This window comes from Panicum hallii, chromosome 3 (genome assembly GCF_002211085.1).
Source record: "Panicum hallii strain FIL2 chromosome 3, PHallii_v3.1, whole genome shotgun sequence".
NCBI lineage: Eukaryota > Viridiplantae > Streptophyta > Magnoliopsida > Poales > Poaceae > Panicum > Panicum hallii.
The window spans coordinates 17,181,107-17,199,756 of NC_038044.1; the positions used below are offsets into that span (position 1 = coordinate 17,181,107).

Sequence of the window (18,650 nt, forward strand, 5' to 3'; positions counted from 1 at the left end):
CGGGATCCTGCAGCTTTAGCTTTAGGTGGCAGGCTCGCTCGAGCTCGGCTCATTGACAGCCCTCCCGCTCAGGGCTCAGCCGCTCAGGGCCTGAGGTTCATCTCCCTCTGTTTCTTAAACCCTTTTCCTCTCTCGGACTCTCTCTTTCCTTGCTCTTCCTTCGCTGGCGGCGACGACTGGGCGAGCGGCGGCGCCATTTGTCCTGTCTTCGCCCAGCCCTTTGCCGGCGACGAGCGCATCCTCCAGGTATGCCCGCCCCTTCTCTTTCCTTCTGCTGTGCGAGACGGAGCACCCCAAACCCTAACAAAACTATTTGTATTCGGATCTGAATCCAGTTACAATATATTACGTACTAACTTCGATTTCGTTTGCAAGAATTATCGGGTGTACATGTGTACACCCATGTCCTATGCTGGGTCCGCCTCTGATTTTTCCAGATCATTTCATCTCATGGATATAGTTTACCTGCATTCCATTTTGTTGTTGTATATTGTTAGTTCATATTTTTTCATTCCTCTGAAAGTACATCTCATTTTACAATCTGAAGTGTGAATTATAGTCCAAGCAAACAGTGGCCAAATTAGATTGCCAGTTGCCACCAAGTTGGCTCGGAACTGTTGTTTTGCCCCAATTTTGGGACTAATGTGGCTGCAGCATATTTCTGTGTTCTCTTCTAAATTTGGTATCATTTTTTTTCTCGAACGCGCAGGAGAATTGCGCATCATTATATTAAGAAGAAAAAATATAAACGTTACAGATATAAAGGGGCTGTAACCCCCCTAAATTACAACTACACAGACTCTCTTTCCAAGAAATACTAGATCAGGACTGGACCAAAATCTAGCTGTCTCTAGGCGCCAGGGTGAGGAGATAAGAAATTCCTCTAGCCCCAGCCAAGGACCACTGCTGCAGATCTTCAAAGGTGGTCGATATGATGCTGGAGATACTAGGTGAAGCGTCATCAAACACACATCGATTGCGGTGATTCCAAAGATTCCAGGCTCCCAGTATTATGATGGAGTTCAATCCCTTAAGGACCTGACCAGACACCCTGCCACTTGCATTTGCCCACCATTCATCAAAATTTTCATCCTCAAGGTTTGGAGCCAGCACTTGTAGGCCAAATCTCTGCAGAATAGAGAACCACATCTGGCGAGCAAAAACACAAGAGACTAAAAGATGGTCGATTGTTTCTTGAGCTTGGTCATAAAGTGGGCAGGCTGCAGGATGCTATAACCCTTTTCTTGCCAGCTGGTCTGCTGTCCAGCATCTTTTGTGTGCTGCTGTCCAGCAGCACGCAAGAAAAACTTACACTCTCCCATGGTCCAAACTGAATAGCTCCAATGAAAAGAGCTTCATATGCCGATTTTGAGGTGTACTGGCCAGTATTGGAGAATTGCCGAATATGTGTATCTTCAACATCTGGCTGCAGCTCAGCATTTGAAAACAGCTCCCATAGATGAATGTATTCATTCAGGACCCGTACCGTGAGTCCACGTCTTATGTCAGAAACCCATGTTCTATTGTTGAGAGCATCAAACACCTTTCTTTTCCTTGCTCTAGCAGCCACTGCTCCAAACAGATTAGGAAAGGACTGTTGTAAACTTTGACCACCAAGCCATCTGTCGGTCCAGAAACAAGTATTCTTGCCATTGTTTTGGTATCATTTTATAGTCAGCAACAAAATGCGGCTAGTATTCCATTGTTTTGGCTACATTTACGAACCAAAAACAGAATGCAGCTAATATTCTTTTGTTTAGCTAGTTTCAAGGTGAATTTATTGAGGCGTCAGGGGCTACATTCTCCAGTGCAAGCAAAATTTTGGTTTAGAGCAAAGGATGGCAGCGCAGCTAGTTTTTTCCAATGCTTCCAGTTGCCGATGCCCATTAGGCATTTCACCGAAAAATGTTAGGAAGACGCTTCTTGGTGAAAGTGCAAGAAATTTTCAGAGAAAGAAGTGGTTTTCTAGTGGTTCATATCGCTCTTCTCGATTGGAGTGCTCTGCAAACTCCCGTCGAGCAGGGCCAAGGCGTACCAAGGATACCTTATATGACATTCACCCTGAGATCTCCTTGCTTTATGGAGAGGATAATGGTGCAGCTACTGTATCCAGCAAGGAGCAGGGTGTTGACGCTGCAGCTGAAAGATTGGTAGACGCTCCTGCCTCTTACCGCTACAATGAGCCCAGGATTAAAGTCATTGGCGTTGGAGGTGGTGGCTCCAATGCTGTGAACAGGATGATTGAGAGCTCCATGAAGGGCGTAGAATTCTGGATTGTGAACACTGATTTTCAGGCTATGCGGGTATCGCCCATTGACCCGGAAAATAGGTTACAGATTGGCCTGGAACTGACACGTGGTCTTGGTGCTGGTGGGAACCCAGAAATCGGCATGAATGCAGCCAAGGAAAGCCAGGAGTTGGTAGAACAGGCAGTTGCTGGTGCTGATATGGTTTTTGTGACGGTAAGTACATATCACTCAAGCGCAACACACTCTTTTCAGTTTTATCGAATAATATTTCATTTGATAGAACTATGATACCTATCCTTTCATTGAGAGAATATGGTAACTTCGAATTTGATCCTCAAATTCATTTTGCAGGCTGGAATGGGCGGTGGGACAGGCACTGGTGGGGCGCCTATTATTGCAGGGATTGCTAAGTCCATGGGTATATTAACTGTTGGAATCGTGACAACCCCATTTTCATTCGAGGGAAGAAGGCGAGCTCTTCAAGCACAAGAAGGAATTGCATCATTGAGAAGCAATGTTGATACACTGATCGTAATTCCAAATGACAAGTTACTCACTGCTGTATCCCCAAATACTCCTGTGACAGAAGCATTCAATTTGGCAGATGATATCCTTCGGCAAGGTGTCCGTGGGATCTCAGATATAATCACTGTAAGAGAATATGCTTCATGATATATTATATAACTTACTCTTTTCTTAGAATAATTTCATTTGTGTTCCATCCAAACACCCCTGCGATTGAAAATATTATGTACACTAGACAGCTGTGCAATACCAAATTGCTGATATTATATAAAAACTATGCTAAAGATAACACTTCTTACATCTTATTGACCATGTTTTAAGTTCAAACACTTTTTTATGTCCTCTAATTACCTTGTGCGTCCACATGCCTGCTAGTGCAGGTCTTTAAACAGAAGCCTTATTATCAACTTCGTTTTTATATACTCCATTTGCATTACTAGCAACAGAGTGAAAGTAGATTGACATTGTTGTGCACTTGGTTTCTTCCTGAGTGATCTACTTTGCAGAATCTTTTGCTGCTTAACATGCCATTTTTGAAAACTCTTTAGTCTGGAAATTGCAACATTTTTAACATAAGCTTCATCAAAATATTCACCTGTATGACAATTACATGTGATCTACATGGCTAAACATGTCACTTGTTTCTACCTTCTTTGGTTTGCAGGTGCCAGGTTTGGTGAATGTAGACTTTGCTGATGTTCGGTCAGTTATGTCAGATGCAGGTTCATCATTGATGGGCATTGGAACAGCAACAGGTTAAATTTCATAATTCAGCATACCATATTTTTTTCAGAATGAAATACAATTGTGTAGTTTGTTCGAAATCGTCCTATAATGTAGCATCTGAAACTTGCCCCCACTGGCCACGGACACACTGACAATTAACCAACTCCTGCCAATTCTGTTGACCTATTTGCAGGTAAGACACGAGCCAGAGATGCCGCACTTAATGCCATACAGTCTCCTCTACTTGATATTGGTATTGAGAGAGCTACTGGAATTGTATGGAATATCACTGGAGGGAATGATCTGACCTTGACAGAGGTAACATATACTCATTCATATATTTATAACTGAACTGTCAGATGCCCCCTGTAATAGTTAAGGATACATTCGGGCTAAACCACGCCGGCCATCGTTTTCTAAAGGTGAACGCGGCAGCTGAAGTAATCTACGATCTTGTCGACCCTGGTGCAAATTTGATTTTTGGCTCTGTTATAGATCCATCATACACTGGCCAAGTAAGTCATGCAATCACAATATTTTTACCTTTTGGTGAAAAAGATTTTATGCATCACAATTTTAATTTAGAGGCCGTTAAGGTTCTCAATTGTAACTCGATCTCGTGGCCTTGCCAATAACATGATACACTATTCAGGTGAGCATAACTCTGATTGCAACTGGATTCAAACGCCAGGAGGAAAGTGAGAATCAATCTTCGCAGGCACGTATTGCATCGTTTGCCTACTTTCCGCCTATTTCGTTTCTGTATTCTCATGAAAACCGTTCATGCTCAGGCTGGGGGAGACAGCGACCGCCGTCAATCGGGTTGGTTTTTTCCCACTTCCCAGGAGGAAGGTCCTGGATTGCAGATCCCAGAGTTCCTGCAGAGGAAAGGCCGTTCAGGGTTCCCGCGAGTCTGAACGTGTGCTACAGTAGTTTGGTTCACTGCTCTTCTTTATCATGGTTTGGTAGTTTGGTATGCTGCAGCTTCTGTTTCTAGGTCTCTTTTGTAGCAAGATATTGATTGTTCGTGGTAGTGCTGGAGCAGATTTTCAACCCTGACTCTGTGTGCAAACTAAGCCGCCTGAGTAGATTGGGCTGGGCTTCTATGCTTCTGGACCTGCAGTAGATCAGGATCTGGTAGTATCTCAATTTGAACTCCATAGGAGCTGTGAATAAGTCTGCACCAGAGAGCATACTATAATGTTCCGTGTGAAGGATTATCTCTGATTTTATTTGTTCCTCGTGTGTGTGTGTCTGTCTGTCTGGTGCAGTGACAACCTCTAACCGTTGGTCGCATGACGCGTATATCCACGTTTTTCTAAAACTCGATTACCACTACGCGTGGCAGGCAGCGGACTGATTGATTTATTAATTACTGGATTTGCAAAGATACATTCCTTCAAAGCTTGGTGCATACGGGACAGGTATGGGTCATCATATTGCCGACTTGGATAGTTGGATAACGTGAAAAATTCGTGCTACGGCTTGGGCCGCATTTGTCCGCGTTTCACCAAAATTCTGAATGAGCTAATGTAGTTTACCACCACCACGGTAACATCTGTGGCCTGTGGGATATGGAAATGTGATCGAAACCAGAAATGATAAAAAGATACGGGTACTTTTGATACTTTATCTTTACATATTTCTAAAGAGCCTGTTTGGAAGAGATTGCTGCAGCTACTAGACATTAACACCAGCAGCTCCTAGCGCAGTAGAAAAAAAAAGGCAGCCGAACAATATATTATTTGCTATTGCAAATAAAAAAATGACAAATTTATGGCACACCAAGCCTTGAGACAGAATTCGCAACTTAGTCACGACCTATTTTGCAAGATAACCTGGAGCACAGCCTGTTCGTGAACCACCAACCCACAAGGGGAAAGGCCCCCGGAAGAGGAACAAGCCACGAGGAGCGCAACGGAACCGCGAGAAGCGCCACCCACCAAACGAATTCGCCCCCTCCAAAAACGAGCACCAAAGCCACAACGCACGCATTCCCACCCCCGCCCCCCGGCGCGCTCCCTCGCAGCGCGCCTCGCGCTTCCCCTCCTCGCCGTCTCGAGTCCGCGCGGGCGGCCGGGGCGGACCGGATCCCGCGCCATGGCGGAGGGCTTCGGCCGGTGGGAGTCGGATCCGCTCTTCCCCGCCGCCGAGTGCGTGCAGGACTCCGCCGACAGGTACCGGCTCGCCCTGCTTCCCGCCTTGATCTGCTGCTTGGCGCCGGAGCCGCGCGCTCGTAGCTGTAACCTTGTGAGATTAGTGGCCATTTCGGGGAATTCGTTGCCTGGTTCTGGCCGGGACAGGTCCTTTCTTCTGCTCGTTTAAATTGTTTGCGGATTAGAGTTTTAGACCGATAAGCTAGGCCCAGAATTTTATGTTAGTACGAATGGCTGTTACCTAAACTTTGATGGCTGCTCTTATGAGAAGTTACGGGAATATACGAGTTTGGTTGCATAAAAGGTGCCCTACAAGCATTCAAACGTTGTCATGATTGAGGTGGAGCCGTTCAGAGAGTGGCATGAATCTGTTCTATCTATCTGTTGGTGAAACCTCGGGCAAGTGTTAGAATGAATTTAGCTCGTGCAAGTCCCATTTTAGCTTATGTTTTTCGCTAAACTAGTGATTCTCAGTCTATTCAAGGGCTGAAGATTTTGTTCTGACTAGATTTGGAACTTTCTGATCTACAAACTTATGGATTTTCACTTCCTTAGGTTAATGTGGTGGCTTCTGGGGAGCGTACAATTAATGTGGATATGCCTTTTCTAGTAGGAACTAGGAAGAAATGTGCAGATTATCTGTTTTATCTTGGCGAAGTACAGCCCATTGAATGCAACCTAAAGTATTTCTATTAAATCTTGAATGGTTCTCGTACTTAGTTTTTGCATTGCTATGGCTATTCAAAAGCAATTTTTTTGCTAGATTTGGATTGTGTGGTTAGTTAGAAGCATCTTTTTAGGATATTTAACAGCAAACTGTTTCTGGAACTTGTAAGATTTCTGCAAATGGCTAGATTCACAGCGCAGGGTGGATTTACAACCACAAATTGGCTCTAAACGGTTTAAGTGTCCAATTTGAAGGTCTTTCTTGTTACATTCTGCAAAGAATAAGTAATGGGCTGCTTTCTGATGGTACTGATAGCGCATAATTTTGGTTGGTGTATAGGATGGAGGGTGTCTACCGCCTGCTCCTGCATGAAAGGAAAGTTATGCAGGATGGCACTTCAGATGCAAAGCTTCATGCTCCGATACAGTACGAGAGAGATGTGATTACTGCTCTTGGAACTACCAAATGGCAGGTTCAAACAGTCGAGCTTTCCATATAGAGTCTTCAACCACTCTCAGCCCTGTATGATTTGACTATGTTTTAGAAACATCCATTTGTATCTCTATTTCTTCTAAGGCCTTTACTCTCGTAACTTGCAGCTGGAGCAATTTGAGAGGGAGGTAAATGCAGCTGCATTCTCTGACAAGTCAAAGACGAGAGAAAATGCAATCTTAAAATTTAGACAATTCATTAGAGCTATTGCGGAGCAGATTTCTCAGGTGGAAGAAAGTTTGGAGAATCTTAGCATCGGTTCTAATAGAACTCCAAAACATTTACACTCTAGTGAATATGATGGAGATGGACTGGCATCCTTTCTTTCTGGTACCAGCAAGGATGACCATGTGTATCATTCCACTAGTGCAGATGAAATTGTTGAGCTTAAGCTCGACGATGTACCTTTGGTAAGTGGCTATCATTCCACCCAAGAACATAGAACATATGAACACAAGAATTCAGAAAAAGATGTGGAAGGAGCAGGCAAGCTTAAATGTTCATGTGGAGAAAATGCATGTGAAGGGGGTCATAACAATAGCAGTATGTATAGTTTGGACGCTGATGATTCTGTAGGTAGGAGACTCTTTGACAAAAACAAACTGAGTAGGCAATACCGTAGTTTTATAAGAAACTTATGGTTTACAAAGCGGGGTCGTGAAAGCTTTACAAAGAGGAGGAAGGATGGAGAAGATATGGATAGCTTGAGAAATGGACACACACTACCTTCCTTCAATCTACCGCAATCTGGAAGGGTACACCACTCTTCTTTAATCATTTATTTCATCCTCTGATTTTCTGGATACTGTAATCTAGGTATTGTTTTAGGCTAAAAGTTTGTTGGTGCTTCAAATAAATTTGATATACACTAATGTTCACATGTAATAACTTTATAGTCATAATTCTTGCAGGCTATGTATTTCTGGCCAGAGGTCATCAAGGGGAGATTAAGTAGATCTGAGTATTTTACAGATCGTAATCGTCCTCAGATACGTTTGGTGACATCAGTACTAATTGCACTAGCTGTTCTCTGTGAGTTTCTTTCTTCCATGAGTCATCCGCTCTTTTTGAGAATTTAACTCTTATGATTGTTAATATTGTTTTGGAACAAAAGGATATTTAATTTAACAAAAAAATTAAGTCAGTTGTTCATAGTTGAATACCTGAAGAAAACTGAAGAATGAAAACCTTATTTCTCTTGGTATTCATCCCTCATGAATGTATAGCATCAATTAGTGGTAACTGATAGCTTCCTGAAAACTGGATTACTGGAAATGAAAGGTCCAGTGTTGAGAATACAATCGAGATTCATTTTGCATACTATTCATAGCATACTGTTAGCTATTTCTTCGACTAAGACAACATAGAACAGTAGAAAATCAGTGTGAACTCTCTCTTTGATTCTTGAAATGCCCTTTTATGCATCTAAAGTTCTTTTACTGTCAAATAGTTAGCAAGCTCTTTATCACTGATAATCTATTCTGTTGTTGATCTAACTGACATCAGGCCAGGATAATTTTCATGAGATCTGCCCTCCCATTTATCTGAGGTGATTATGTGCATGCAGGCTTGCTGGTATCCCATGTGAGGTGACTGTGAATCGAGTTTTGGTTGCTGTTATGTTATGTATTACCACGGTCCATGGTGTACTCTACCAATCATATGATGTGCTGTGTGATGGTTTCTGATGGAGAAGGATCCATTATTCTTCTGAAGAATCTCAATGCTATGCTCCAAATTGTCATGCCATGCAGACAAAGTTTTTTTTTCCCGATAAGAGACACAGGTTTGAAAAAATCTTTGTGCAGTTGATAGTTGTGGTCTCTTGTGATTAGCGTGACCTGTCATCAACACAACACTTCGAAAAAAAGTTCACTAATCCATGTCTTTTAGTCAACTGTGCAACATGATCTATTGTAGTGTTCACTCGTCCTGCTGGTATAACTAAGAATTGCCAGATCGGCGAGATTGAATTTGGAGTGTAGATTTTCTGGGGAGCAGTTCCCTTGTGTATTATTTTGTTATGAAAGGGAAGCCTGAACTGAATCAAAATGGTTCAGTGTATTGTACCTGGTTTGTAAGCTGTAACTGCCTCCAACTGAGATATTGTATTAAATTTGGTTTCTTGTGGACCTGGAACTGAGCTATGACGGCCTTTCGGGTTTCTGCATATGCTTGCTGTGCTGTTGTGCCTTTCTGCGGCCGTCAACTCTCGCAGGTCGCAATCATACTGTGATATGTAGGAGAACAAATACAAGTTTGTCGGTACCAAGAACATCCAAAAGAAGTTTTTCTTCTTTGTGAATTGTAAAAGAAGTAAAAAAAAACTCGCTTCTCCCCTTATTTTCCTTTTCTGGAATATAAGACTTGCATCTACTTATGGCTACCTAGGAAGAATTTGATCTTAAAGATGGAACTGAGAAAGAGCACTGAGCAGTTCGAACTATCCAAAATGTTTTATTAGGAAACTACATAAATTGTGGACGTTGTCGTCTCTAACTGAATTGGTATCTGAGCCTTATTCAAATGTTATAACATGAACTTGGATTCGAGAAAAGAACACGGTCTCTTTTCACATTGAAACAATGTTCTGTGGACAAGTTTGACTGTGAACTTGAAATCGGATATAATTATGCAAAGTGTCCAAAAGCAATGTTTCCTGAACTTCAATTCAGCATATTTCTGTGCCTCCAGTTAGTGAAATACTGCTACGAATGATATGATCAGGTGGATGCTCGGCCCTACCGGAATTCACACATCTGATTCGTGTTTCAATCCAAGCGAAACCGAATTCCGTACACGAGCTCAGTTCGGAGTTTGATGGCCTCGATCCGGATCGCTGGCACTGGCACGTTGGCCTCCCGTGTCAGTAAGGGCACCTGCTCCGGCTGTCTGCGCTGACCCCGTCCCCTGATCCCCGCCAAGAGGTGCCCCATCCCGCGAAGCAGCCGCCCTGATCGCCCAAACCCAGCCACCATCACGCCCGTAAATTAAAGCAGCTTCTCGTGGTCGGCTTCGCAAATCCTCCACGTCCTTTCGCCCAGGCAGCCAGCCGGGCGCCGACCCACACGGCCCAGAGCAGAGCAGAGGCGTCGCAACCGCGCGGCCGCTGCCAGTTGGGTTGGGGTCGGAGCCAGGCAGCCACCCAGCCAGCCGCCGAGCCGCGGGCGGGCAGGCGGGCCCGTGGAAGCTGCCCTTATTAAAGCCGCCGTGCGCGTGCCCTGCCGCATCCATCACCCCAACTACCTCCTCACCACGCGATCCAGTGCCCCGCCCCGCCTCGTCTAGAATCCGTTGGCCTCCGCCGCGCCCCGGCCCCGACCACAGCTCCGTCTCGTCGGGAGGAGGAAGGAGAGGAGGTACGCGTCCACCGACCCGCCACCTTGATCGCGCGCGCGTAGCCGCCGTAGTCGTAGATCGCGCTGTCTGATGTGACGCGACCCTGGCGCTCCCGCCTCGGCCCCGCGTTGCGGCAGGGTCCGCACTTGCCCGCCCGCCTGCCGGATCCGTCCCTGTTGCTGGGTTGATTTTCCACTCGGTAGCGTAATTGCGTTGTCACACTGTTCGCGGGAGTTCAATGCAGGAACTGGGGGTGATTGCGTAGATTCATTACACGGATTTCTGAAATTCCATCTGCATTTCTCTGTATTTTCCTAGCACTTCGTTGATTCGTGATGATCCAGTAGTAATCATTTCTCATGCGCTTTCTCGCCAGTAATCCACGGGAATCACCGGGCCAAGCAAGAAAGATGTCAGCTGCCACCGCCCCGAGGTTGTCCGTCCCCAAATCCGGGGCGAGCTTCCGGACCGCCGCTCCGGCGGCCAGGGCCCCATCTTCCGTCGGCTTCACGAGGCAGGCGCCCCGCGCGTCGGGGCCGCGGCTCTCCGGCAGGTTCGTGGCCTCCGCGGCCGTGCACAAGGTGAAGCTGGTCGGGCCGGACGGGGTGGAGCACGAGTTCGAGGCCCCCGAGGACACCTACATCCTCGAGGCGGCCGAGAACGCCGGCGTGGAGCTGCCCTTCTCCTGCCGCGCCGGGTCCTGCTCCACCTGCGCGGGCAAGATGTCGGACGGCGAGGTCGACCAGTCGGAGGGCTCGTTCCTCGACGAGAACCAGATGGCTGAGGGGTACCTCCTCACCTGCATCTCCTACCCCAAGGCGGACTGCGTCATCCACACCCACAAGGAGGAGGAGCTGTACTAGAGTGCTCGTGGCGCCGGTGCTTCAACGGCGGCGCAGTCGCTGAGACCATGCCGTAGCCATGCCATGGTAGAGATTGTTGTGGGGGAAGGGCTAGCTCTTGATGTCTACTGTTGAACATCTGTTTCGTTGAGATCGTGCCATATGAGCTGTGACAATAATTGTTGTGACGTGGTTCTGCAATTCAAACTGCAAGTGTTTTTCGAGCAGCAATGGCAAAAAGTCCACATCATGATCGAAGTTACAAAATTCGTGCTTGAAGTTAAATTGCAGATTTCTTTCCTCTTAGTGGCAAATTTTGTCTTGTCCTCTGTGCATACTGGTCCGCAAGCTGAATGTGACACCAGAAGTTCACACTATAATTATCACCATTATCTGGAAATATTTTTCCATTTATTTGGACCTAGCGCCATTGCATTGTTTGGACACATAGCAGCTCCTTTCCTGAAGTGAAGTTCTACATGTTGAACCTCTGAAAGCCTGCTCAAACAGTCAGTCCCTCACTATTTCCTGCAGCTTCAGGTTTTCAGAAGGTGGCTTCAGAGATTCAGAGCAGACATGCAGGACATGGATCTGCATCTGGTTACTGTCTGTCCTCTGCGCTATGTTATTTACCCAGGGCCTGTTTACATTGCAAGCAACTTGCAACAGTGCTACTGTAGCACTTTTGTTTGTATTTGACAAATTTTATCTAATCATGGACTAACTAGGCTTAAAAATTCGTCTCGTGATGTACAATTAAACTGTGCAATTAGTTATTTTTTTACATACATTTACTGCTCCATGCATGTGTCCCAAAATTGATGCGATGGAGGGATTGTAAAAAGTTGGAAGTTTGAGAGCATCTAAACAAGGCCCCATCTATGCATGTTGAACTGTTTATCTGACACCTTGATTCAGGCTACCGTGGCCATGTGCATTCTCCGTATGCTCCTAAGACCTTCTTTACATCACCTCAAAATTCCAACTTTTTACACCCTCTCTCCATCACATCAATTTTAGGACACATGCATGGAGCAGTAAATATATTTAAAAAGAAATAACTAATTGCACAGTTTAATTGTATATCATGAGACGAATCTTTTGAACCTAGTTAGTCCATAATTAGATAAAATTTGTCAAATATAAACGAAAGCGCTACAGTTCCACTGTTGCAAAAAATTTGCAATCTAAACGGGCCCTAAGTTGGAATTGCTCTGACATGAATGGCTCGTACGAGTTGTGACAATAATTGTTCTAACATGGTTCTGCAGTCCAAACTGCAAGTGTTATTCGAACTTCAATGGCGAAACTTGCACGCTATGGGAAGGGGAAAAAATTGGTGTTTTTTCAAGTTAAATTGCAGATACCTTCCGGTGGCAAATTTTGCCTTGCCCTCTGTGCATACTGGTCTGCTTGCTGAATGTCAAAACAGGATTTCGCACTGTATGTTATCATAATTGTTCGAATAAATATTTTTCGTTTTATTTGTACTTTGTTCCCTTTGGGTCGTTGGATGGATGATATCTCCTTTCCGAAGTCTGAATGTTGAACGTCTGAAAGTCTGAATGCCCATATTCATTACATTCCTTGTTCTCACTGTCCATGTTTTCTTGCATTGTTATAATACTCTCCTCCCTTCGTCCTCTGTCAAACTTCACAAATCCTAGGACGTAAAATTTTATCCCTTTTTAATGGCAAAGTTCAGGTCGGCTGATGCCTACCGTAGAGTTTTAAAAAAAAGTTCAGGCAGCTTCAGTTTTTCAGAAGGCAAGTTCAGAGCCTCAGAGCTCAGATGCAGGCATGGATCTGCTTACTGTCTGTCCTGTGTGCTATGTTATGTAGCTCAACCACCCTAACTAACTGCATCATGAACTGTTTCCCTCAGTTGGAACTGGATATGAATTGTTCGTACATGGGCACCGCCTGCGACTCGGTGAACAGCAGTGCAGTAGCAATCGCTTCTGCTCCACATCATGGTGATAGTGTATCATCAGTAACGCACCTCCTTTTTTGCCGCTCCCCTGGTGCTGTGAAACATCTGGTCTTGAACCATAAGCATCGATTGCGGATTTTGTTTTGCTCAATTTAGCACTGAGCATTTGCTCCCAAACAGAAAAAGGAAAACAATGAGCATGAAAAATGCATGCTGTAGAGTTCTCTTTTTGAAGTTTTGCAATTCAAATCCAACGACGCACGTGCCCTTTTGAAGTAAGGCGGACTTTTTGCCCCTCAAGCAAACAAATCAGGAGTAGTATTCGCTAAGCTATAGAAGACCTGTACGGTTCTACTACCTCCCGTCATGTTGATCCTTGAACGTTCAACATTCGCAGTAGCATTCAGTAACCACGTCCATGTCTGCAACATGTTTGCATGCCCAATGAGCCAAAGAAGATAAAAATTTCCTGCCAATCATGCTGGCATCCACAAAAAGATGAAGAAACTTAGATCAGACGAGCCAAACTTTCAGTGCCAAGGCCGCGGTCAGGTGTGACCGGCTGACGTGGGAGCTTAAATATTTGGTCAGCGACCACGACCAGCCCTGCCTGCGCGCCGCCGGAGCCAAGCCAACTCGACGAAGCTCCACCCGGCGATGCCACGAAGAGCGCAGCAGGCAGCGCGCCGTGCACGTGCGGCAGCCGGAAGAAGGCGGCGCTCCGGCGTGCACGACGGCACGAGCGAGGCTTCTCGCCGTCCCGTCCCGGTAAAGATCTCCCCCTCCTCCTATTTTAGGAACGTCTCCCTGAAATCCTGTTTGGAACATCAGAGAATTTCCATAGGAACTTCGAAGTGCCTTCTTGTTTTTGTTTGGACGATCGACCGGCCGTCTCTGAAAGGCGAAAGCGACGCGTTCCGTCCGTCCGTATGTGAGTAGGCCTTGCTACTTGCAAGGTAGTATTAGGTATAGATAGGAAGTGTCTGTATCTGTGCGTGTACAGCAGAGCACACGGCGTACGCCGCGGCGACTCTGCTCTACTATAAAGAGCAGGGACACCAAGCGCGACACGGCCGGTTCCCCTGACACACAGGAGAGAAACGCGCGAGTTAATGCGAGCGCGCCCGCACCGCCGCCCCTAGGCCAGCCCGAGGGAGAGAGCCCCGAGACGAGCCATGGCGCCGGCGGAGCTCCGCACCGTGGCCGTGCCCTCTTCCCCACTTCCGCTCCGCGTCCTGCTGCTGCTGCTGCTGCTGCTCTCGCTCCTCGCAGTCTCAGGTACCTGGTGCTAGCTCGTTCTCTCCCCGTTCATGGCGTCGCTACTGCGGTAGATGCGTTCGTCGCCTCTTGGTCCTTGATTGCACTTGATGGACGTCCCTGGCCTTCAAATCGCTCTAGATTTTGGGTCCCTTGTGATTGCCAGGCTAAGCCATGCATGAAAAATTTTTTGAACTTCGTCTCTCCTTTTTGTTACCGGTTTCTTGAAAGGCCCTTGAGTTCAGTTCCTGCGAAGGGCAGTATCCCCGAATCTTGTTTCATTTTTTTTCTGAATCTTTTTAGCACGGGGCGATGAGACCATCCTTCCTGTATCGTGCAGCAGGGCAGCTGCTCTATCTTTCTTTCTGCAAATGATGGCCTGGAGCATTGCGGCGTCGCGAGGTCGTTTTCGTGGGTTTCTTGGGTTTTGATTTCAGCCGGCTGGTCCGACGTGTGCTTGACAGAGCGAACAATTAAATTTCCACGTCATACGGCGACCCCTCGCTGGAATCACGTATGCCTGATTTTGACATTCGCTTGAAATTTTCTCCCGGCTGTCCGATCTGTGCACGTTTTATTCGGAAAACGACGCCCGTCCTACCCATGAGCATCACAAGCCAGTTCATGTGCGAAAGGGAACCGCATTTAATTTCCCACAAATTTTGTTTTGCTGTTCCGACGCACTACTAGCAGCCTAGTATCTCTTGCCGACCTAATTATCACTAGGATGCGATTACAAATATCTCATCAAAATATACTACTAGCACTTTTCCTTCGTCAGCAATTTATGCCAAATTCAACGTGATTTTTCTTGCCATTTTGAGCCTCTTCCTAAATCTGAACATTTGATTTTTTTTTTCCGGCCGTGATTGCAGCCGTCGACGTTGTATCGGCGGCGACGGCGCCGCTCAAGTTCGGGATCAACTACGGCCAGATCGCGAACAACCTCCCGCACCCGACGCAGGTGTCGGGCCTCCTGCGGTCGCTCAACGTCAACCGTGTCAAGCTCTACGACGCCGACCCGGCCGTGCTCACGGCCTTCGCCGGCACGGGCGTCGAGTTCATCGTCGGGAACGAGGACCTCCAGAACCTGACCGACGCCCGCAAGGCCCGCGCCTGGGTGGCGCAGCACGTGCAGCCGTTCCTCCCCGGCACGCGCATCACCTGCATCACCGTCGGCAACGAGGTGCTTTCCGGCAAGGACACGGCCGCCATGCAGAACCTGCTCCCAGCCATGCAGGCCGTGTACCAGGCCGTGTCCGACCTGGGCCTCGCCGCCCAGGTGAACGTCTCTACGGCGCACTCCGTCAACATCCTCGCCAGCAGCTACCCGCCGTCGTCGGGCGTGTTCCGGGAGGAGCTCGCGCAGTACATCCAGCCCATCCTCAACTTCCACGCCGAGGTCCGCTCGCCGTTCCTCATCAACGCCTACCCCTTCTTCGCCTACAAGGCGAGCCCCGGCAGCGTCTCGCTGCCGTACGTGCTCTTCGAGCCCAACCCCGGCGTGGTCGACCCCAACACCAACCTCACCTACGACAACATGCTCTACGCCCAGATCGACGCCGTGTACGCGGCCATGAAGGCCATGGGGCACACGGACCTCACCGTCAGGATCTCCGAGACCGGGTGGCCGTCCAAGGGGGACGACAACGAGGTGGGCGCCACCGTGGCCAACGCCGCGGCGTACAACGGGAACCTGATGAAGAGGATCGCCATGGGCCAGGGGACGCCGCTCAGGCCGGACGTCCCCATCGATGTGTTCGTGTTCGCGCTCTTCAACGAGGACATGAAGCCCGGGCCGGCGTCGGAGAGGAACTATGGGCTCTTTTACCCCAACGGCACGCCGGTGTACAACCTCGGGTTCAACGGAGCATCCTTCAGCCCGTCGCCGACGTTCTCCTCTTCTTCCAAGCCGACGGTAAGAAAATTCTGAGTTTATTATTGACAAAACTCTGAATCCAAATTCAGTCGCGTAATTGCAAACCCGATTAGATTTTTACAGAAAAGGTTTATTTGAAGCAACTAAAAAACACGGCAAATAACATCTCTGTACGAGTTGCTTATCCTTCTTTCTTACCCATTGTGTTCGTTCACTGCTTGCAGATTACATTTCTGATGGCGGTTGTTGTCCTACTCGCCGGCTTTTCCCTATGACCTACACCAGTATTGTGCGAGAAGAATTGCTATTTCCTGACTAACCCATTTGTGCTTGCATCGGACATCATACTAGCTACCTGAGCCCATAATCTGACTTTGAGGTAAGCTTATCTCGATAGCATTCCTCTTCAGACAATTTACTTTCTAAAATTGTTTTCTAAACTGTTCAGCTCTGTCTGGGATTGCGGTAGCTAGCCTTTCTAAGAATTCTTATTAATTTTCTTGTTATATATGGACGTAGCAGTTACTTGAAAGCATCTTTACACAGCAAATAACAAATATGTAGCATTGTATAGAAGCAATGTTTCGGAACAAAGTCTACTACTACGTTGTGTATAGCCAATTTTTTTTTTTAAAAAAAAACTGTGTACAAGGAACTGGTGCTCCTACGTACTAGTTAGGCTGCACAATTGTTTAAGAACCAAGAAGGTTTGAGGTTGAGTACCGAATACCGATTTTCAAAACCCTGACTAGAAGTAGTAAGATTATCCTAAGTAGATTCCACACGTCATCATACAGCTATCAGCTCCTAACCTGGTTTTTGAGAAGAAAGTTATAAGCCATGGAACCGAGTAGTTTGTCAACCTGTCTGCCACGATCTTAGGTGGTCGGTCATCCTGCCCTGGGGGCAACATATATGTTCGGCCGTTTTTGCCTCCGGCCCTGCCGATGCCACGGGATGTCTTCGGTTAGCCTATTCCCCAGGGAGGCAGGCCGGTGGTTGATCGGTTCCTGCGCTGTCCATGCCCTGAGAGCTCCAAACCGACCAACCAAAGAGGACCGCCCTTGCTCGCATCATCTCGAAAAGAATCGAATGGGCATTGTCACGAAAGGAAACACGCATGGCTAGCTGCAGCATGCTTCCATCTGATGGCCACTTTTCAGAAGCAACCGTTCCTTTGGCAAAATCAGGAGCCCGTTGTTGTTGAGCGCTAGCTGTTGTCGCCAAACCTTGAGAGCAGGGAATTTTCTGAGAGTTCCAGACTACCTACCTTTTCAAAATGAAAGATGGTGGTCCATTCAGTGTTTTGGTCAATTCAGCTCAAGCTGGAGTTTGCGCCTCTTTTATTTGCTATAAATATATATGCTCTGTTGATTGCTTGATTTATTCCTCATAATAAGGTCCGTTGGGGCATTGACATGCGACTGAAAAACTTCTAACATTGTTCTAATTGCTTATCTACTTTGTATTTGTATATGCAGGTTAGCAAGATTTTTTGTTCACTTCATCAGTTGATTGGATTGGAAGGTTGCAGCTAGTCCTATACAGAGGAAGGAGAAGGCGGATGTACCATCATCAATTCTATGCACGTGTTCATGAAAATCAGTCAAGCAGCTGTAAAATTTTGACAATATGCATGGAATAGAACTGTACAAGTACAAATACTGGTTATATAGATACAGCGAGCATGCGACTTGGAGTGGTTATTTAGTTCTGTTCTTTTACTGTATTATATATTCACCTTAAAGGGAAAAGTCCCGGTTTACACCCATGAAAAAATAGCAAAAGTCCAATTTTTAATCTTAAACTACAAAACCGGATAAGAGAGACCATTCAACTGTTGAAAACAACAAAAATTGCCCCTTAGAGTGGTTTCGAAGGTGGATTTTTATTTTTATATAAAAAATTAAAAAATTCTAATTAGATCTAAAAAAATCAAAACTAAATCATTTTAAATAAAAAAAATATGAAACTAGTACCAAAATTTTTCTAAAAATATAACCTATCTATTATTGCTCTATTTGAATCTTATTTATTCAAAAGTAATAGGCATAACTATAAGCAACCAAATACTATGAACATAAAAAAATAGATCCGAATAACTAACAAGTATTGTGCCAATAGATAAGTTACATTTTTAGAAAAATTTTGGTATTCATTCTGTATTTTTTGGATTTGAAATGAATTAATTATTACTTATGAAATTTTTAGTTTAAATTTGAATATTTTTTATTTTCACAAAATGGAAAACCACCTTCGAAACCACCATAAGGGCCAAATTTGCCCGGTTTCAACAGTTGGATGACCTCTCTTATTCGGTTTTACAGTTTAAAGTTGAAAATCAAACTTTTGCATTAGGGCCTGTTTGGATCCTTTGGCAAAAGGGCAAATAGCAAAAAATTTGCTCCTTTTTTCCATTTGGACCCAAACACCCTATGGCAAAAGGGAAATAGCAAAAACATATAGCAAAAGGGAAACAGCAAAAATAGCAACCCTATCTCGCATCCCGCCCGATCCCGCATCCGCCCGACCTCCGCCAGTCCGCCGCATCCGCCCGACCTCCGCCACGCGGCACCCCCGCCGCC

At 46.1% G+C, this 18,650-nt stretch overlaps 4 protein-coding genes across 8 annotated transcripts; all 4 read left to right on the forward strand.

The window, feature by feature from the left end:
• Positions 1 to 62: 62 nt before the first annotated feature.
• Positions 63 to 4,734, forward strand: LOC112887584 (cell division protein FtsZ homolog 2-2, chloroplastic-like). Of its 2 annotated transcripts, none has more exons than XM_025953785.1 (8): positions 63 to 246; positions 1,761 to 2,462; positions 2,601 to 2,900; positions 3,439 to 3,529; positions 3,694 to 3,818; positions 3,923 to 4,015; positions 4,153 to 4,218; positions 4,292 to 4,734. In XM_025953785.1, the coding sequence occupies exons 2-8, from the start codon at positions 1,839 to 1,841 to the stop codon at positions 4,415 to 4,417; spliced, it is 1,425 nt and encodes a 474-aa protein (XP_025809570.1). In that variant the 5' UTR covers positions 63 to 246; positions 1,761 to 1,838; the 3' UTR covers positions 4,418 to 4,734. The 2 variants fall into 2 exon arrangements, with proteins under 2 accessions (XP_025809570.1, XP_025809571.1); XM_025953786.1 differs by having other exon boundaries at positions 1,765 to 2,462.
• A 598-nt stretch (positions 4,735 to 5,332) lies between these two features.
• On the forward strand, positions 5,333 to 8,950 carry LOC112887635. Of its 4 annotated transcripts, none has more exons than XM_025953864.1 (6): positions 5,333 to 5,480; positions 5,522 to 5,677; positions 6,663 to 6,795; positions 6,923 to 7,570; positions 7,727 to 7,847; positions 8,322 to 8,950. In XM_025953864.1, the coding sequence occupies exons 2-6, from the start codon at positions 5,601 to 5,603 to the stop codon at positions 8,366 to 8,368; spliced, it is 1,026 nt and encodes a 341-aa protein (XP_025809649.1). In that variant the 5' UTR covers positions 5,333 to 5,480; positions 5,522 to 5,600; the 3' UTR covers positions 8,369 to 8,950. The 4 variants fall into 4 exon arrangements, with proteins under 4 accessions (XP_025809649.1, XP_025809651.1, XP_025809650.1 ...); XM_025953866.1 differs by having other exon boundaries at positions 8,383 to 8,950; XM_025953865.1 differs by lacking the exon at positions 5,333 to 5,480 and having other exon boundaries at positions 5,487 to 5,677.
• Positions 8,951 to 9,845: 895 nt separating this feature from the next.
• Positions 9,846 to 11,281, forward strand: LOC112886234 (ferredoxin-6, chloroplastic-like). Its single transcript, XM_025952058.1, has 2 exons — positions 9,846 to 10,174; positions 10,531 to 11,281. Exon 2 carries the CDS (start codon positions 10,565 to 10,567, stop codon positions 11,015 to 11,017), a length of 453 nt encoding a protein of 150 aa, XP_025807843.1. The 5' UTR covers positions 9,846 to 10,174; positions 10,531 to 10,564; the 3' UTR covers positions 11,018 to 11,281.
• A 2,717-nt stretch (positions 11,282 to 13,998) lies between these two features.
• On the forward strand, positions 13,999 to 17,775 carry LOC112887823 (glucan endo-1,3-beta-glucosidase 14-like). Its single transcript, XM_025954094.1, has 4 exons — positions 13,999 to 14,207; positions 15,062 to 16,104; positions 16,290 to 16,444; positions 17,547 to 17,775. The coding sequence occupies exons 1-3, from the start codon at positions 14,105 to 14,107 to the stop codon at positions 16,338 to 16,340; spliced, it is 1,197 nt and encodes a 398-aa protein (XP_025809879.1). The 5' UTR covers positions 13,999 to 14,104; the 3' UTR covers positions 16,341 to 16,444; positions 17,547 to 17,775.
• The last annotated feature ends 875 nt before the right edge of the window (positions 17,776 to 18,650 follow it).